This window comes from Dryobates pubescens, chromosome 1 (assembly GCF_014839835.1).
Source record: "Dryobates pubescens isolate bDryPub1 chromosome 1, bDryPub1.pri, whole genome shotgun sequence".
Lineage (NCBI taxonomy): Eukaryota > Metazoa > Chordata > Aves > Piciformes > Picidae > Dryobates > Dryobates pubescens.
Genome location: NC_071612.1, coordinates 64,433,776 through 64,452,801, shown reverse-complemented (window position 1 = coordinate 64,452,801; position 19,026 = coordinate 64,433,776). Strand labels below are relative to the sequence as shown.

At 57.8% G+C, this 19,026-nt stretch overlaps 2 protein-coding genes across 2 annotated transcripts; both read left to right on the top strand.

Annotated features, from left to right (window-relative positions):
• The first annotated feature begins 3,810 nt into the window (after positions 1-3,810).
• Positions 3,811-6,113, top strand: LOC104300416 (hyaluronidase 2). Its single transcript, XM_009900702.2, has 3 exons — positions 3,811-4,746; positions 5,343-5,432; positions 5,571-6,113. The coding sequence occupies exons 1-3, from the start codon at positions 3,814-3,816 to the stop codon at positions 5,967-5,969; spliced, it is 1,422 nt and encodes a 473-aa protein (XP_009899004.1). The 5' UTR covers positions 3,811-3,813; the 3' UTR covers positions 5,970-6,113.
• A 2,165-nt stretch (positions 6,114-8,278) lies between these two features.
• On the top strand, positions 8,279-10,153 carry LOC104300395 (hyaluronidase 1). Its single transcript, XM_009900679.2, has 3 exons — positions 8,279-9,418; positions 9,547-9,636; positions 9,727-10,153. The coding sequence occupies exons 1-3, from the start codon at positions 8,408-8,410 to the stop codon at positions 10,036-10,038; spliced, it is 1,413 nt and encodes a 470-aa protein (XP_009898981.2). The 5' UTR covers positions 8,279-8,407; the 3' UTR covers positions 10,039-10,153.
• Positions 10,154-19,026: the final 8,873 nt, after the last annotated feature.

Genomic DNA, 19,026 nt, shown 5'->3' with positions numbered 1-19,026 from the left:
CACCAACAAAGACACTTCTGATTTGTTTGGTTTGGTTTGGGGTTTGGGTTTGGTTTTTTTTACTCCTCCTATGTGATGTTGTGCTTTCCCGTGTGGATGTGTAGCCAAACCATGCTCACCAACACTAAGCTCTTTGCTCCTCTAGCGTGTGGGTAGGACCCATGGGTTTGGGCAATGTACACTATTTATGGTCCTTCCTCCCAGTGCATCTGTCCACTTTTGTTAAATTTCAATAAAATTGTTTGTAGAGCCTACAAATCCGAGAGCTGATTTGCTGGGGAGGGTGAGTGAGCAGGTGTCTGTGCCTGTGGTGGGTTGTGGGTGGAGGAAGATGCTGCAGGGCTGAGGGGAGCATGGGCTTTGCTGCACCAGTACCTTTGCCACTTGCACTTCACGCCCCCTGTGTTCTTGGAATGGGTGTTTTTGCTAGTGTGGCTGAACTGGTGGTGTAGGAGCTGTGAAACAGCCATTTCCAGGTGCTCCGATTCGGCACGTGGCACCGGCAGGAGTTGGCTTTGTCAGGCTGTGCCTCTGCTGATAGCTGCTGTGACATCCTTTAAATATTTAACTAAAATGTGTTGATAGAAATATATGCCACTTTTGTATTCAGGCACCTCTCTCCTCCCCTGATGGAGGGAGGTCTTGAGGGACCGAGGAGGAAGCAAGGCACCTGGGAAGCAAGGCAGCCCAGCCTCAAGCCGAGCTCTTCCCATCTCGCTGTGATCCCTGCAGCAGGGAGGATCTGCCTGTCTGCCACTTCAGTGCCTGCCCTGCCAAATCAGTGGCCAGATCAGTGTCTCATTAATCACTGGGGCCTGACTTTCTCGAACCCGGTGTGACCTCATGTCGGGATGCTGCCTGTCCCCTGAGCGGGACTGGCTGTCCGTGGGATGAGTGTGATCTCACTTTGCACCCTGCATCCTGCCCCCAGCAGCCCTGCAAATGTTTTCCTGCAGCCACGGACTCCTCTCATCATTTCCTCTGCGCAAGCTGGCTCGGAAATGAGCTGCTGACAAAGGCTGTAATGAGTGGTGTGGTGTGTCCTGCCTGCGCTTTGGTTTGAAGGGAATGAGGTCCTGGGACTTCTGCCCATTGATCTGTTAGGGTCTCAGCCCCAGAAGGGATGGATTGTGGTGGTCTCAAGGGTGACTGGTGACTGTGCAGGACATTGTGGCTTGCTGAGATTATATAAAGTGGTGGCTGTGGCTCGCTAGCTCTGTGAGCATCTCTGTGATCCCTGGGGCCACCCCAGTTCCCCTCTTGCTATCTGCGTGGCAGGGCTGTGTACTGTCCCTGCTCCACGGCAGAGGTGGGTGCTGACCTCCCCTTTTCTCCCTGCAGCCACTCCATGCCCAAGCTCAGCTCCTCTCATAGCTTGCCTGGACCTGCCTGGCATGAGTGGATGTGACTAACACCACCCTGTAATCTGGCATTCACAGGAGATCCATGTGGGACAGCTCTCCAGCTCAGCTCTCACCAGCTGCTGCTCACATCTGCTCTCATTCCCACCAGCTGGGAATGGCTTTGAATAATTTTATGCTCAGTGGGGTGAGATGTGATCAGGGAGGTGGATGTGCATAGCTGCCCCCTTCCTAAATTCAAGGTCTTCCTTGTGAGAAGAGAGAACAGAAATAGGCAGGCAATGTTGAGCCTTCCTGAGGAGGTGGTAGCTAGAAGTTGCATTGTGTCGAGGACATCCAGCACTCCTGGCAGTGGGAATCTGTGACCCCTCTGGTCACCCAACTGCCAGTAGGACTAGTGGGCTGGTTACCTTTGGCACAGAAGGCTGCAGGGGATGGAAAATTTTAGGTGTTTCTGCTGCTGGCAAAAGAGCCTGTTTACTGCCCAGAGGGGAAGGGCAGTGCCCGCCAGCACTAGGATTTCTTGGCTCCCTGCAAACTGCCCCAAGAGTTTTGGCAGCCAACACCCACCCAGTATCCCAGCATGCCTGCCCCTCACCCAGTTGGTGCCTGGCTTTGCCCACAGGCTGGCTTGAATCGTGGGGTGCAGCTCAGGTTCAGAGTGGACGGGCTGGGCACTGTGCCTGTCCCCAGCAGTGAAAGCTTCACCACAGAAGCTGACACCCAAGTAGATCCTGCTAACTGGAGCCATCTGTGGGTGCCCTTGGCCCTGGGCTTGGCACCGTCAGCACTGGGGCCGACACCAAACAATGCCGGACCAGTGTTCCCACCCACTCCCCAGGGAGCTGGCAGGCAGCGGGGGAACGCTTCCGCAGATTCAGCCCCACTTCCTTCCCCCACTCGCCCCGGCACACCCTAGCACTCAGGTCCCAGAGCTTCCTCCAAGGGACACCCCAATGGCCCCCAGCCCTGGACACAGCAGGCAGGGGAAAGGCAGGACTTGGAGACTGACACACAGCCCTTATTGTCCCACTGCCCTCCTGGGGGACCTGCAGGAACCCCAGCAGCCCCCCAGGAAGGAAGCCCCCCACCCCCAGCCCTGCTGACCCCCTTCTCTTGTGCCCTCTGGGCAGGAAACCTATGGGGCCACAGCTGAGTCAGCACCACTGACTGCCCTGGCCCTGTCTAGGACATCCTGTCTGGTGCAGCACTACCCTGGAGACAGCATGGCTTGGGGATACCACTGTTTCGAGGACACCACCATTGTGGAATTGCTGCCACTCTGGGGTCACCACCATTTTGGTGACATGATCCTAGGACCACCATCCTGGGATCACCACCATCCTGGGATCACCACCATTGTGGGGTCAACGTGATCCAGGGGACCATCCTGGACCATCACCATCCATAGGACATTATCCTGGGGGCATCCCTTCTGGGATCACCCGTGCTTCGGAGTGACCACGATCCTGGGGTCACCGCCACCCTAACGTCACCGTCCTCTGTCACCCCCGCCCCGGGCCGGGCCCCCCCGCCCCCCGCCCCCAGCAGCGCCCTCTGGCGGCACCCCCAAGGCCGCGCCCCGCCCCCTTCCGCTGCGCGGGGGGGTTGGGGGGGTGGGACCTCCTGGGCCGTACCAAGCGCAGCGGGACAGAGGGTGACGCGCCTTGTCCGGTGCCGTGGCCCCGCGCAGGGGAGCGTTTGGGGCGGGGGGGGACGTGCTCCAGCGCCGGCCCGCACCCCCGGGCCTCTCGATGGTTTGCGCCGCCACCCCGGCGCCCGGCAGTCGGGGCGGGGGTTGACGCCTCCACGGGTGGTGCAACCCAGGGAGGTTTAAAGCGAGCCGCGCGGTGCGGGGGGGTGGCGGCGGTGGCGGCGGGAGCTGGCGGCGAGGGATGGCCTGAGCAGCTGTGAGACCCGAGTGCGGAGCGGGGCAGGGCGGGCGGGCGGGGAGGCCGCGCCCCGGCGCTTTGTGTGTCGGTCTCGGACAAAGGCGGCACGGCGCCGGCATCTCTGGGAGCGGTGGCTGCGCGGAGCGCGACCGGGGGCGAGGGGGAGCGGCGAGGAGAGCTGAGAGTGAGGGAGAGTAGCCTGGGACTAGCACCAGGACCGGGAGCGGTGGGGAGGACCAGAACTGGGAGCGAGGCGGGAGTCTTCTGGGACCTGTACCGGGGTGAAGGGGAGCTACCAGGAGGAGCGGGAGCGAGGGAGAGCCACTTGGAATCGGGATTAGGAGCGAGGAGTAGTAGGGCTAGGACGGGCTGCAAAAGGAAGCCGCTTAGGATCAGAGTTCCCGGGAACCAGCCCCTCCGGGGTGGCTCTGCCTACACCTTCCCGAGACCTTTCTTCTCTGAGCGAGGGTTTGAGGCGGGTTTTGCCTTTTGGGGGGCGGGCAGAGGCGCTTCCCTGCTGACCACCCTCTCCCTGCTGCCCCAGGCCCCTGTCGGGCAGGATGCGCGGCGGCTGCACAGCGGCAGTGGCGGTGGCCGTGCCCTGGCTGGCCCTGCTGGCCCTGGCCCGGCAGCCCCCTGAGAAGCCAGCAGCAGCCCCGGTGCTCACCCGTCGGCCCTTCCTGGTGGCCTGGAACGTGCCCACCCAGGACTGCAAGCCCCGCTTCCAGGTGTCTCTCGACTTCAGCCTTTTTGACCTGCATGCCTCACCTAATGAGGGCTTTGTGGGGCAGAACCTCACCATCTTCTACAAAGAGCGCCTGGGGCTCTATCCCTATTACAACAGCCAGCGTGTGGCCATCAATGGTGGCGTCCCCCAAAGGAGCAGCATCCCTGAGCACCTTGACCGCCTCCATGTGGGCATCAGCAAATACATTCGTTCGCCTGCTGTGGAGGGGCTAGCCGTCATTGACTGGGAAGAGTGGCGGCCCATCTGGGCTCGAAACTGGAAGCCCAAGGACATCTACCGCGAGGAATCACAGCGATTAGTGCACCAGCGGCAGCCCAACTGGTCCCCTGAGGAGGTGAACAAGCAGGCAGTGTTTGAGTTCGAGTCAGCTGCCCGGCAGTTTATGGTGAACACCCTGCGTGTGGCCAAGAGCTTCCGACCCAAGCAGCTTTGGGGGTTCTACCTCTTCCCTGACTGCTACAACCATGATTACAGCAAGAACAAGGAGACCTACACTGGGCAGTGCCCAGATGTGGAGAAGACACGCAATGACCAGCTGGCATGGCTCTGGAGGGAGAGCATGGCCCTCTATCCCTCCATCTACCTCGACATACTCCTAGCCTCTACTCCAAACAGCCGCAAGTTTGTGCGGGCACGGGTGATGGAGGCCATGCGCATCTCACAGCAGCACCATGATGGCTACTCCCTGCCTGTCTTTGTCTACACCAGGCCCACCTATATCCGCAAGATGGACCTACTCAGCCAGGTAGGGCTGTGCCACTGGGATGTCCTCAGGTACCTGAGGCTTGGATCAGATGAAGTGGTCCCTGGAGCAGGGTGGCTCTGGAGGCTGGTGTCCACCTTCACAGTGTTACTGGCACTCCATGGTTTGGCTGTCTGTGTGGGGTGGGAAGCAGCACTCTGGCATGGGTCTGGCCCTGGGAGGGCTGCCCAGCAATGCCTCCTTCTAAGGGGAGGGCCATGGTATGGGCACCCCTAGCTCAGTTCCTCTGTGCATGGGTGATGGTGGTGCCTATGAGCAAGATGTGTGGCAGCAGGACTGGCACCAGTGTTCACCATCACCAGGGAGGTGCTATAGGACTCATTTGTCTCAACAGCCAGGAGCCCAACCTAAATGACTTAACAGCCCCTGCACAGTGTTGCATTAGCCTCCAAGGAGGAGGGCAGTGGTGGGGAGCTTTGTCCAGAAGGAGCTGGGACAGTCCCCTCTTCCCCATGGCCTAGAGCAGAAAGGAAGTTTTGATTCCCAGACCCCACAGTGGACTCTTTTGGGGTGCATGACAATGGGTTGGTAGGTGCTGTATGTAATCTGTTAGCACTAACTGGGCTCTGTCCCTGCAGCTGGACCTGATCTCCACCATCGGAGAGAGTGCAGCACTGGGTGCCGCTGGGGCTATTTTCTGGGGTGATGCAGACTACACCAAAAACCGGGTAGGTTTGGGATCAACATATTTCTGGAGGTGGGGGGTCATCTCCCCTTAGAGCAGGACCAGTGGCTTGAAGCTCGTGTCCTCTCCACCTGCAGTTCTTCTGCCCCTGGGACATCCTAACATGCCTGCCTTCCCTCAGGACTCATGCCAAGTCATCAAGAACTACCTGGAGGGGGACCTGGGCCGCTACATAGCAAATGTCACAACAGCAGCACAGCTCTGCAGCACAACACTGTGCCAGGGCAGAGGCCGCTGCATGCGCCAGGACAGCACTGCTGATGTCTTCCTCCACCTCAATTCCACCAGCTTCCAGCTGCGGCGCCGGGATGAAGACCACCCCCAGTACCCCCTCTTCTGGGCTGAGGGCCAGCTGTCTCCTGCTGACACCCTCTTCTTACGGACCCACTTCCACTGCCACTGTTACCAGGGCTGGCAGGGCAGTGGCTGCCAAGTGCCTGCTGGTCCCCACAGTAATGCTCCTGGCCCTCTGGCACCACTGGGATTTGGGATGCTGTTGCTGTTAGCAAGCTGGCACTAGCCCTACCCTGGACTGAGCTGCCCCCCTGCCCCACACCTTCCTGTTGTGGTGTAGGACACGTTTAAAATCTCTCTACCTTGCCTGTGAGGCAGCTTCTTACGGGGAGGGGAGGCCTGCCCCTTGCTGTGGGAGGATAGCTGTGTGCCTGCCAACTTTTCCTGCTGTGTGGCAGGTGCCCACCCATGGGGATTGGGGAGGGTGGGAAATGGCCCTCTCCTGTTGTAAGGAGAGGGACTGGGGCATGCAGGCAGGGAGTGGGTACTGTATGGTGCTGAGCCCTCTTATGCTGCCCTACAGTGAAGTGCTTTACCTCAAATAAAGCTGGGTGCAGTGTGACTGAGATGTAGGCTGATTTGGGGTGGGGGTGGCACTTGTCACCTTGTTCCTAAACTCCACTCCCAACAGTGGTGTTCCTAGCATGAGGAGTGAGTGTGCTGAGGCGGGGGTTGGAGCTTCCCCCGCGGTCTGCTGCCGCAGCCGGTGGGAGCCGCGGGATGCAGCCACGGCCGGGCCACCCACGTGGAGGCTGCAGCCCCGAGCTGCCCTGGCCCCGCCTCTCCCCGTGGGCCCACCCTCGAGCTCCTCCGGCCCCGCCTCTCCCGGTGGGCCCACCCTCGAGCTCCTCCGGCCCCGCCTCTCCCCGTGGGCCCACCCTCGAGCTCCTCCGGCCCCGCCTCTCCCCGTGGGCCCACCCTCGAGCTCCTCCGGCCCCGCCTCTCCCGGTGGGCCCACCCTCGAGCTCCTCCGGCCCCGCCTCTCCCCTTGGGCCCACCCTCGAGCTCCTCCGGCCCCGCCTCTCCCCTTGGGCCCACCCTCGAGCTCCTCCGGCCCCGCCTCTCCCCTTGGGCCCACCCTCGAGCTCCTCCGGCCCCGCCTCTCCCCTTGGGCCCACCCTCGAGCTCCTCCGGCCCCGCCTCTCCCCGTGGGCCCACCCTCGAGCTCCTCCGGCCCCGCCTCTCCCCGTAGGCCCACCCTCGAGCTCCTCCGGCCCCGCCTCTCCCCTTGGGCCCACCCTCGAGCTCCTCCGGCCCCGCCTCTCCCCGTAGGCCCACCCTCGAGCTCCTCCGGCCCCGCCTCTCCCCGTAGGCCCACCCTCGAGCTCCTCCGGCCCCGCCTCTCCCCTTGGGCCCACCCTCGAGCTCCTCCGGCCCCGCCTCTCCCCGTGGGCCCACCCTCGAGCTCCTCCGGCCCCGCCTCTCCCGGTGGGCCCACCCTCGAGCTCCTCCGGCCCCGCCTCTCCTCGTAGGCCCACCCTCGAGCTCCTCCGGCCCCGCCTCTCCTCGTAGGCCCACCCTCGAGCTCCTCCAGCCCCGCCTCTCCCCTTGGGCCCACCCTCGAGCTCCTCCGGCCCCGCCTCTCCTCGTAGGCCCACCCTCGAGCTCCTCCGGCCCCGCCTCTCCCGGTGAGCCCACCCTCGAGCTCCTCCGGCCCCGCCTCTCCCCGTGGGCCCACCCTCGAGCTCCTCCGGCCCCGCCTCTCCTCGTAGGCCCACCCTCGAGCTCCTCCGGCCCCGCCTCTCCCCGTGGGCCCACCCCCGAGCTGCCCCCAGCCCACCGCCTGTCTGGGGCAGGGTAGGTGCTGCTCCGCGCAGCTTGGTCTCGGCCGGACTTGGGGGTGGGGGCGGGGTAGGGTTATGGGTTGAGCGCCCGCGGGACTAGGACAGCCCCGTGGGGACAATGTTCTGTGCACCATTGGGACCGCCCTGCGGGGACTGGGAACCGCTGTGCCGCGAGTGTCCCCGAGCCACGGCGTCCCTCTCACTGCACCATCCTTGGAGTGTTCGTGAGCACAGCCCGGCCCTGCGGTGACACAGCCACTTTCTACCAGCGCCCTTCGGCTGCTGTACGCGGCCCCAGACCGTGCCGTCCTGTGCCTGTTGTTTCCACGTGTGCATGTCCCCAGCTGGTGCCATCCTTCGTCTCCTGTCTCCACGCATGCACGTGCTCAAGCCGTGCCCACGTGTGGGTGCTGTCCTGTGCCATGAGTGTCCCCAAAGCATGAGCTCCTGTGGCTGCTCTCCCCGTGTGTATCCCTGGACGATGTCTTCGGGTCCTGTGCCACACGTGTCCCCAAGGTGGTGCAGGCTGCGTTCTGCCGATCCTGTTCGATTCTGTGAGCTTTCCCCTGCAACGCCTTCCTCCTATCTGAGGACGGACGCTCCTCACTTCCCTTGCTGCGCCTGCCCGGTGCAGCCCACGTCCGTCACCATGTTCTTGCCCTCCCCCGCCCCTGTCTGTTTGTCTTTCCAGCTCAGCTCAGTGCTGGCCAGTCCGGGTGTTGATTCTGCGCATTCCTCCCAGGCCCGCTACCGCCGGCTCTTGTCCCAGCTCCGGGGCCGCTGTGCTGGGCTCCAGCAGCTGATAACTTCGGGCACTTTACGTGAGAAGGTAGGGGAGGTGACCCTGGGTGACTGGTACCACTCAGGAACGAGTGGATTCATGCCAGCTCCAGCTTGGGCTGGGAACAAAAGTATCAAGCTCTGCCCAGGTCTCAGCCCATCTCAGCTCTTCCCAGCCTACTCTGGGACCTGTGCTGCGCCTGCCAGCACCATGACATCAGGATGGTCCTCCTGGGTCTTCTTGCTGCTCCTGCCCACCCTAGCCCACAGCGGGGGGCCTGGTCCCATCCTTGTCAACCGTCCTTTTGTCACCATCTGGAACATCCCCACTGAGCGCTGTGTGAAAAAGTACAACGTCACCCTCAACTTGGAAGTCTTTGATGTCATAGCCAATAACCAGCAGTCGTTCATTGGACAGGATATCACTCTCTTCTACAGTGAGGAACTAGGACTCCTCCCCTACTATACATCTGATGGGGTACCAGTGAATGGGGGGCTCCCCCAAAACAGCAGCCTGGAAGCTCACCTCCTGCAGGCCACCCAGGATATCAAAGTCACCCTGCCCAGCCCTGCCTACAATGGGCTGGCCATCATTGACTGGGAGAAGTGGCGTCCACTCTGGATGCGCAACTGGGCCTCCATGGACATCTACCAACAGAAGTCAGAGGAGCTGGTGTGGCAGCACCACCCACAGTGGCCCCCTGAGTTGGTGAAGAAGATGGCCAAGCAGCAGTTTGAGCAGAGTGCCCACAAATTCATGGAGCAAACCCTGCAGCTGGGCAAGACCCTCCGTCCTGATGGCTACTGGGGTTTCTATGGCTTCCCCAACTGCTACAACAATGACTTTGACAGCCTTCCCTACACTGGGAACTGCCCAGTGGTGGAGCAGCAGAGAAATAAGGAGCTGTGGTGGCTCTGGGAGAGCAGTCAGGCACTCTACCCCAGCATCTACCTACCACCCTGTGTCAATGGCACCAACAAGACACTTGCCTATGTCCGGCACCGTGTGGCTGAGGCCTTTGCTGTCCAGAACAGAGTCCTCGACAATGTTATCCCTGTCCTGCCTTACTCCCAGATTGCCTTTGATCAGACTGTTGACTTCCTCTCCCAGGTGATGGGAATGTGGGGACAGTGGGCACCTCTTGGTCTGATGGGTTGGTGTTGGGGTATATTTAGCTCTGCCAAGGTGGTGCAGGACCTTTGGACGCTTGTTTACTTCCTCTCTCCCCTTGGGTGCAGGAGGACCTGATCAACACCATTGGGGAGAGTGTGGCTCAGGGTGCTGCTGGCATCGTCCTCTGGGGGAGCCTCAACTACAGCACTTCCAAGGTGAGTGTAGCAGGCATCACCATGCCACCAACCATGGGGGAGCCCCTGTTCCCCAACCTTGCAGGGCTGTGATACTGTGTGCCATTGCAGGAAATGTGCCTGAGGCTGAAGGACTATGTGGAGGGGCCCCTGGGCCACTACATTGTCAATGTGACAGCCAGTGCCGATCTGTGCAGCCAGAGCCTGTGCTCTGGCCGGGGCCGCTGTGTACGCCAGGAGAACAAATGGGGCTTCCTCCACCTTGACCCCTTCCGCTTTACCATCGATCTGCAGGCCGACAAGCCCTGGCTGGTGGCCCAGAGCCTGGAATCCAACATTTCCAGACTGGCTAAGGAGTTCAGCTGCCACTGCTACAACAAGTGGCAGGGACCCCGCTGTGACACCCTGCGCTTTGCTGAGTGACTTCTCTTCTCCTTTCCAGGAGAAACAGAGACAGGCAGGGTGATACTACCCTGTGCACCAGCACTGTTGATGTGCAGATGGGAACCCAAACATGGGTCTCCTAATAAAACTGATAGGCACCAACAAGTGTCTCCTTGTCTTCTCTTTTGGGGCAGGAGGGTCATCTGAGAGTGACCCCAGCAGTACCTCGGGATGCTGCCAAGGGCTCTGCATTGGGCTGGGGATCGGAGAGTGTAATGCCTCAATGAAACCAGGGGGGAAAAAAAAGAGGAAAATGCATTGGAAAAGACAAAGGAAGGAGACTCATTGTGGGAAAGGATGAGAAAAGGGAGAATGATGATGAAAAGGCAGTGAGCAATGGTGAAAAGACATGCCTGTGCAGCAGTATCTGGGGGATTGTGAGCCCCCCAGCCCCTCAATGGGCACAGAGGGCTGCAATGCGAAATCAGTGTCCTTCCTTTGATTTTTGCCTGCATGACCCTAAACAAACCAGTTCAACCCTTGATGGATATGGAAAAGCACCAATTTCTGTAACCCAGGCTGCTGACTCAGCAACACCTATGTTCTAGTGATCAGGAGAAGACACAAGATGAAACACTGCTTCCCCAGTGAAGCTGGAGAAGGTCACCTGGGTATTCAGCTTTGGCTGGGGGAATCCATCACATATTCAGCTCCCTGATCTTAGCCCCTAACTAGGAACATCTCTCCATGGGACTGCACTGCAGAGCACTGCATGCTTACTGGAGATGTGGATGATAACCTCTACCAGCAGTCAGATAGGCCTTCCAGATGTATCATAATCTCTTCCGCAAGGAAGAAGAGACAAGTTGTAGTTGTTAGGGACTCACTTCTAAAGGGAGCTAAGGGCCCAGTACCAGGGTTGATTCTCATCATAGGGAAGACTGTAGTCTGGAGCCTGAATCAGCAATATCACTAGGAAACTCCCCAGCCTGGTGTGGTTATCAGACTGTTACCTGCTACTGATAGAATAGAATAGAATAAACCAGGTTGGAAGAGACCTTCAAGATCACCGCGTCCAACCCATCAACCAATCCAACACCGCCCAAGCAACTAACCCACGGCACCAAGCACCCTGTCAAGTCTTCTCCTAAAAACCTCCAGTGATGGCGACTCCACCACCTCCCCAGGCAGCCCATTCCAATGTGCAATCACTCTTTCTGTATAGAACTTTTTTCTAACATCCAGCCTGTATCTCCCCTGGCGCAGCCTGAGACTGTGTCCTCTTGTTCTGGTACTGCTTGCCTGGGAGAAGAGACCAACGTCCGTCTGTCTACAACCTCCCTTCAGGTAGTTGTAGAGAGTAATAAGGTCACCCCTGAGTCTCCTCTTCTCCAGGCTAAGCAACCCCAGCTCCCTCAGCCTCTCCTCGTAGGGCTTATGTTCCAAACCCCTCACCAACTTTGTTGCTCTTCTCTGGACTCGTTCCAGCAAGTCAACCTCCTTCCTAAACTGAGGGGCCCAGAACTGGACACAGTACTCGAGGTGCGGCCTAACCAGTGCAGTGTACAGGGGCAGAATGACCTCCCTGCTCCTGCTGGCCACACTGTTCCTGATGCAGGCCAGGATGCCATTGGCCCTCTTAGCTGCCTGGGCACACTGCAGGCTCATGTTCAGTCTACCGTCGACCAGCACCCCCAGGTCCCTCTCAGCCTGACTGCTCTCAGCCACTCTGACCCCAGCCTGTAGCTCTGCATGGGGTTGCTGTGGCCAATGTGCAGAACCCGGCACTTGGATGTGTTCAATCTCCTGCCCTTGGACTCTGCCCATCTGCCCAGCCTGTCGAGGTCCCTCTGCAGAGCCTCTCTACCCTCCAGCAGATCAACTCCTGCCCCCAGCTTGGTGATCTTGCAGACATGGGGAGGAAGCTGCATCCCATAGTCCAAAGGGATTGAAGAAATACTTCAAGGACTTGCAAACTTCAGCCTGTTTAAGAAACTTACTTGTAAAGTTCCCTGGGTATCAACCCTCAAGAACCGAGGGGTCCAGGAGGGTTGGAGCTACTTCAAACAGGAGCTCTTGAAGGCACAGGAACTGGCGGTCCCCATGTGCCGAAAGATGAGCCGGCGGGGAAGGCGACCGGCCTGGATGGACAAGCAGCTCCTGGAGGATTGAAGGGAAAAAAAGAGGCTGTATCACCTTTGGAAGGAGGGGAAGGCTTCTCGAGGTATGTTTAAGGAAGTGGTTAGACTATGTAGGAATAAAATTAGAGAGGCAAAGGCCCAGTTGGAACTGAAGCTGGCCACCTCTGTGAAAGATAATAAAAAGCAATTTTACAAATATATCAATGCTAAAAAGAAGGGCAAGAAGAACCTCCACTCCTTACTGGACCTGGAGGGGAACACTGTGACTGAAGACGAAGAAAAGGCTGAGGTCCTCAACACCTTCTTTGCCTCAATGTTTAACAGCAAGGCAGGAGTCCAGGATGAGTGGCCTCCTGAGCTGGGGATGGGGTCGGGGAGCAGTGTAATGCCCCAGAAATCCATGAGGAATTAGTTGGGGACCTGCTGAGCCACTTGGACATCCACAAGTCCATGGGACCGGATGGGATCCATCCTAGGGTGCTGAGAGAGCTGGCAGATGAGCTGGCCAAGCCGCTCTCCATCATTTTCCTCCAGTCCTGGCTCACTGGAGAGGTCCCAGATGACTGAAACTGGCCAGTGTGGTCCCCATCCACAAGAAGGGTCGGATGGAGGAACCTGGAAACTCCAGGCCAGTCAGCCTGACCTCAGTGCCAGGGAAAGTGATGGAGCAGATTATCCTGGAGGCAATAACTGCACCTGAAGGATGGCCAAGGGCTCAGGTCCAGCCAACATGGATTTAGGAAGGGCAGGTCCTGCCTCTCCAACCTGATCTCCTTCTATGATCAGGTGACTGCCTGGTGGACGTGGGGAGGCTGTGGATGTGGTCTGCCTGGACTTCAGCAAGGCCTTTGACACTGTCCCCCACAGCAAACTGCTGGCTAAGCTGTCAGCTTGTGGCTTGGATCACAACATTCTGTGCTGGGTTAGGAACTGGCTGGAGGCTGAGCCCAGAGAGTGGTGGTGAATGGTGCCACAGCCAGCTGGCGGCCAGGCCCCAGTGGCGTCCCCCAGGGATCAATGCTGGGCCCCATCCTCTTTAACATCTTCATTGATGGTCTGGATGAGGGGACTGAGTCAGTCATCAGCAAGTCGTCATCTTTGCAGATGGGATCAGCTGCAAGCTGGGATCAGATGTTGGTCAGTTAGAGGGCAGAAGGGCTCTGCAGAGGGACCTCGACCGACTGGACAGATGGGCAGAGTCCAATGGGATGGCATTCAACAAATCCAAGTGCCAGGTGCTGCACTTTGGCCACAGCAACCCCATGCAGAGCTACAGGCTGGGGTCAGAGTGGCTGAGAGCTGCCAAACAGAGAGGGACCTGGGGGTACTGATTGACAGCTGCCTAAACAGGAGCCAGCAGTGTGCCCAGGTGGCCGAGACAGCCAACGGCATCCTGGCCTGTATTAGGAATAGTGTGGCCAGCAGGAGCAGGGAGGTCATTGTGCCCCTGTACTCTGCATTGGTTAGGCCACACCTTGAGTACTGTGTCCAGTTCTGGGCCCCTCAGTTCACGAAGGACATTGAAACACTTGAATGTGTCCAGAGAAGGGCAACAAGGCTGGGGAGAGGCCTTGAGCACAGCCCTGTGAGGAGAGGCTGAGGGAGCTGGGATTGTTTAGCCTGGAGAAGAGGAGGCTCAGGGGTGACCTCATTGCCCTCTACAACTACCTGAAAGGTGGTTGTAGCCAGGAAGGGGTTGGTCTCTTCTCCCAGGCAACCAGCACCAGAACAAGGGGACACAGTCTCAAGCTGTGCCAGGGGAAGTTTAGGCTCGAGGTGAGGAGAAAGTTCTTCACTGAGCGAGTCGCTCGCCATTGGGATGTGCTGCCCAGGGAGGTGGTGGAGTCACCGTCCCTGGAGGTGTTCAAGAGGGGATTGGATGTGGCACTTGGTGCCATGGTCTAGTCGTGAGGTCTGTTGGGACAGGTTGGACTTGATGATCTTTGAGGTTTCTTCCAACCTTAGTGATACTGTGACTTGGGGTGGTTGATGAAAGTCTGGGGCACAAGTAATTTTCTCTTCTCTCCTTCCAATTGCAGGTGATGACATGGGATGATCTAGACAAATCCATTCTGTAAATACCTATCTTCAAGACTGGTGCTACAGGCAGGGCTTTGGGTTCTTTGATCATGGCTGGTTTTATAAGATACCATAACAGGTGGTAATAAGTGGGAAAGGCTTATCTTGCTGAGAGGAAAGGGTCCTCAGACAAGAATTAGCAGGGCTTATTCACTGAGCCTTAAACTAGATTCAAAGAGAGATGGGAATTGTAGCTGGGTTTGCACCAGTGGGGCAGTGTTCTAGTATTAACGAAGACCAGAAGGCCTCCCACCCTGCCAGGGTGGGATCAGCGTGCTCAGCACTCCCTGCACACCAATGCATGCAGCATGGGGAATAAACAGGAGGAGTCAGAAATCTGTGTGCTGTCAAGGGGATATGATTTAGTGGCAATTTCAGAATCAGAGTGGGACAGCTCACATGAGTGGAATGTAGTTGTGGATGGCTACGTCCTTTTCAGGAAAGACAGGTGAACAAGGCAAAGTGGTGGAGTTGCTCTTTACGTCAGGGAGCAACTAGAACATATTGAGTTCTGTCCAGGAACAGATGAGGAGCAAGTTGAGAGTTTGTGGGTACGAATTAAGGGGCAGGCTAGCATGGGTAATACTATTGTGGGTGCATATTACAGGCCATCTGATCAGGACAGGCAAGTTGATGAGACGTTCTACAGGCAGGTGAGAGCAGCCTTGAAATTACAGGCCATAGTTCTCACGGGGGATTTTAACTACACATGTATTTGCTGGAAGGCCTCTTCAGCCAGCTAGCCACAGTCCAGGTGGTTCCTCCAGTGCGTTGATGATAACTTCTTGTGGCAAATGGTGGATGAATCAACTAGGAGAGTGTTGAGGAATGGCTTGAATCTCAGGGACATGGTTCTATGGAACAGCTGCTTGAACAAAGTGTGTAGGCCAGACTCCATCTTGTTGTTCATTGCTCACAGTTAGCTGGTGTGCTGGTGCAGCAAGGTCACCATAGCTTTGTGGCTGTGCTTGCAGCTGTGTTAGAAGATAACAGCATGTGAAACAAAGTATATGTGAAACAAAGAACTAGTGAGAAAGGCGCTTGTGAAGCTGCAGGTAGACCTAACCACAAGGAGGCTGGATATTATAATGCAACCCTGGACTAATAGCCAATGGCATAATGACATTTGTGCATATTTAGCTGAGATGCTTTATAAGCCGTGCTTCCCAACAATAAAGTTGGAGCTTATCAATCGTATTGATTGCTGCGGGCCTTCCCTCGCCATCTTCGCCAACAGGAGAGGAGTGCTGCTGCATCTCATAGTCACTATCATGGTTCTACAGGACCATGGTGTGCCTGGCGTGTCAACACGCATGATTCCATCAGGAATGCATCCAGGTAGGATCCCACCCCTTGCTCCCAGGAGACCACAGGTGTTCAGCAGCACCAGGACCCAACTCATGCTCATCACGTTTCTCTTGCAGGGACAAGCTCTGCACGCTGGCCTGATGACTTTCCAGGGCCTGGCGTGTAGGGATCGGAATGCATTTTTGCATCCAAATCCCTTTCGGGTTGGTGTCCTTCCATCCACCTCACAAGGCAGGACAGTGCAAGCACTGTGCTACCCCAGGGTCTGCCCCTGCAGTCCTGGCTCTCTGCTCTCTGGTGAGTCCTTGCTTCAGCTTTGCAGAGGAGCTGCAACCAGGGCAGGGCCGGGCAAGCAAGGATGGCCTGCATCTGCCTTACATAGGGTGGCAGAAGGGGCTCATCAATATTACTTTCTCCACCAGACTGCCATCCTGGGAAGTCCAGGAGGATTTAGAAGAAGTAGTTGAGAGGCACAGCCGCTGTGATGCCAGCGAATGTCTGTGCCCAGGAGGCAGGCAGCAGGCAGAGCAAGAAGGGTAAGTTGTCAAAGCTGCAACCTGGGGCTCTGCTCTGTGCAGAATCCCTGTCTGGCCAAGGGCTCATAGCAGAAGCTCTAGGAAGAAGAGCTCTGCCAGATGGTCCAGTGCTGCACTCAGCCTGTCCTCACAGCCATGACCACAGGTGCTCAGCAGCACCCGGACCTAACTCATGCTCATCACGTTTCTCCTGCAGGGACAAGCTCTGCATGCTGGCCTGATGAGATTCCAGTGCCTGGGATGTATGGATCCGAATACATTTCTGCTAGAAATGCTCAACATGGGCAGCCACATCCCTGTCAAACTGGTGTCCTTCCACTGGTCTCACAAGGCAGGATGGTGCAAGCACTGTTCCACCCCAGGCCCTGCCCTAGTAGTTGTGGTTCTTCACTCTGCTTGAGCCTCATAGCCAGTCCGGCACTCCTGGGCCCGTGTGGTACAACTTGGCTTCTGCCTGAAGTGGTGAGATGAACCTGGTCCCTAGTGCCCACCCAGAAGATGCTGCAGAAGGACCAGCCATGCAGCATCCCAAAGCAAGTGTTGGCCCTGATTACCCTCCACACCCACAATGAAGTTTTATCGCTTAACTGGGAGATACTACACTCGCATGTCACCTTCTTCCTTCCCCTCTCTCAGGGGCCAGCATTATGAGCCTGAATACCACCTTTTGGCCACCACTCTGCCCTTGCTACCCTGCTTACATAGGTGCCAAGGGCACGGGCCCCTGCCTCAGCACTTCACATCAGGCCCTGTGAGGCGCTGACCGTGTCAGAGGGTGGCGGGTGGCCGAGGGCGCGGCACATGCGGGCCAGCAGTGATGACGTCACAACGGCCGTGGTGATTTCATGGCGATGACGTCACAACAGGGGAGGGGGAAAGCCTACAAAAGGGAGCGCAGGGCTCAGTTCCTGCATCCTTGTGACTTGGTGAGGTAAGGAGAGGGCGGGAGAGGGAAGGGGCTGCCAAGGCAGGACGGGAGCCGCTGCACCTCAGGGCTCTGGGGCTGTGCTCCAAGCTCACCGGCATGTCTTGCTTCTCTCTCAGAGTCAGCAGAGGAGCATTTGGAGGGGACAGCTCAGCACTGCTGGGACAGGAACTCTCCAAGAGCTCACCGTTGACGTGTGCCTTGTCTGCGAGGAAGGAGAAGACACTTGACGAGATGGAGCATGGTGAGCAAAGTTATCCCCTTTGCAGCCTGTCACAGGGAATAATGGTTAGGGTGGTCAGCAGAGCATAGGGCTGAGAGAGGAGTGACAGAGGGAAGCAAAGAGCTCCCCAGAGTGCCCCAGGGCACAGCCCCTCCTTTCCTCAGCAAGCAGGGCTCAGGCCTGACCAGTGGGTGCCTGCTGGGACACCCTGTGTCTGCCATGCTGAACTCCAAGCCTTGCAGCCCTGCCCATCAGCCAGACCGGCAGGAACAGAGCAGGCCCTTGGGGAGAGTCCCTCAGGGACACTTCCCCCAGCCCTACAGAAGTGCTCATTCCTATTGGTGTTTGCTCTCTCCTCTCCAGCATGCATGCTGTGCCGTCAGGCAGAGGCTGACCAGGATATCTGTGGACCAATCCTGAATCAGGAAGGGGTCTGTGCCCATTTCTTTTGCCTGGTGAGTTCCCTGGGGGCTGCCTCCCATTTTCCTGCAGGCACTCCCTGCCACACTGTCCTCAATGGCTCCCTCTCTGTTCTCTTCTGCAGTTTTTTGCCAACGAGATTTCTCCACAAATGGATGAGGAACAAGAAGAGCTGATATTTGATGCAGAGGAGATTGAACGTGCAGTTGAGCATGCAGCACAGAGGGTGAGGACATGACAAGATCAGTGAGATTTGTACCTGGAGAGTGCTGTGGCAGCTTAGCCCAAAGCTTGAGCAAGAATTCCTGGCCCTTCCACACAGCTCTTTTGACCTTCCAGACTTTTGAGTCTTGCTCTCAGCAGCTCCAGAGAGGCTCCTGCACAGGAATCGTGCCTGCCAAAGGGATCTGTGGGCTGTGACCCAGCAGCAAATAGCTGAGAGGCATGGGAAGCCTCCTGCAAAGGCCCTCAGTCTGATGGATGTTGCTCTGCCCATCACAGGAGTGCTGTGTCTGCCATCAGAGTGGGGCCACCATCACCTGCAGTGAGACAGGCTGTGATGTCAGCTTCCATCTCCCCTGTGCCACACAGGATGGGTGTGCCACCCAGTACTTTGGACTCCACAGGTAAGGGCAGCTGGCCCTCACAGGGGAGGCTTGCTACCTTCATTCCTGTGCCTGCCAGCTTCAGGCCAGGAAGAAAGCAACTCACGGTGACACTTTCAACTATCCAAGGAAGAGCTCTGAGGCTCCTTCAGACATCCTCACCCTTCCTTGCTTTTCACAAACCCTAAAACTGATATGCATAGCCATAAACCTAACACTAACACTAACCCTAATGCTAACCCTAACCCTCACCCTAACCCAGTACTTTCCCTAGTGCAGGTTAAGTCCTTTCCCCTTTTCTCCAGCATCACAGAAGGGCCTGACACATGTCTCCTCACCCATGAAGCCTCTTTCCTCTTCTCGCCCAGGTCCTTCTGCAGGGAACACCCCCCACGTCAGGCAGTTGAGGCGGTTCCAGAGGAGGACACCACCTGCCTCATCTGCATGGATCCTGTAGACAACCAAACGTCCTACAGGACCATGGTGTGCCCGGCGTGTCAACACGCATGGTTCCATCGGGAATGCCTCCAGGTAGGAGCCCATCCCTCGCTCCCGGCAGACCACAGGTGCTCAGCAGCACCAGGACCTAACTCATGCTCTTCATGTTTCTCCTGCAGGGACAAGCTCTGCACGCTGGCCTGATGAGATTCCAGTGCCCGGCGTGTAGGGATCAGAATGCATTCCTGCCAGAAATGCTCAACATGGGCATCCGAATCCCTCTCAGGTTGGTGTCCTTCCATCCGCCTCACAAGGCAGGAAGGTGCAAGCACTGTGCTACCCCAGGGCCTGC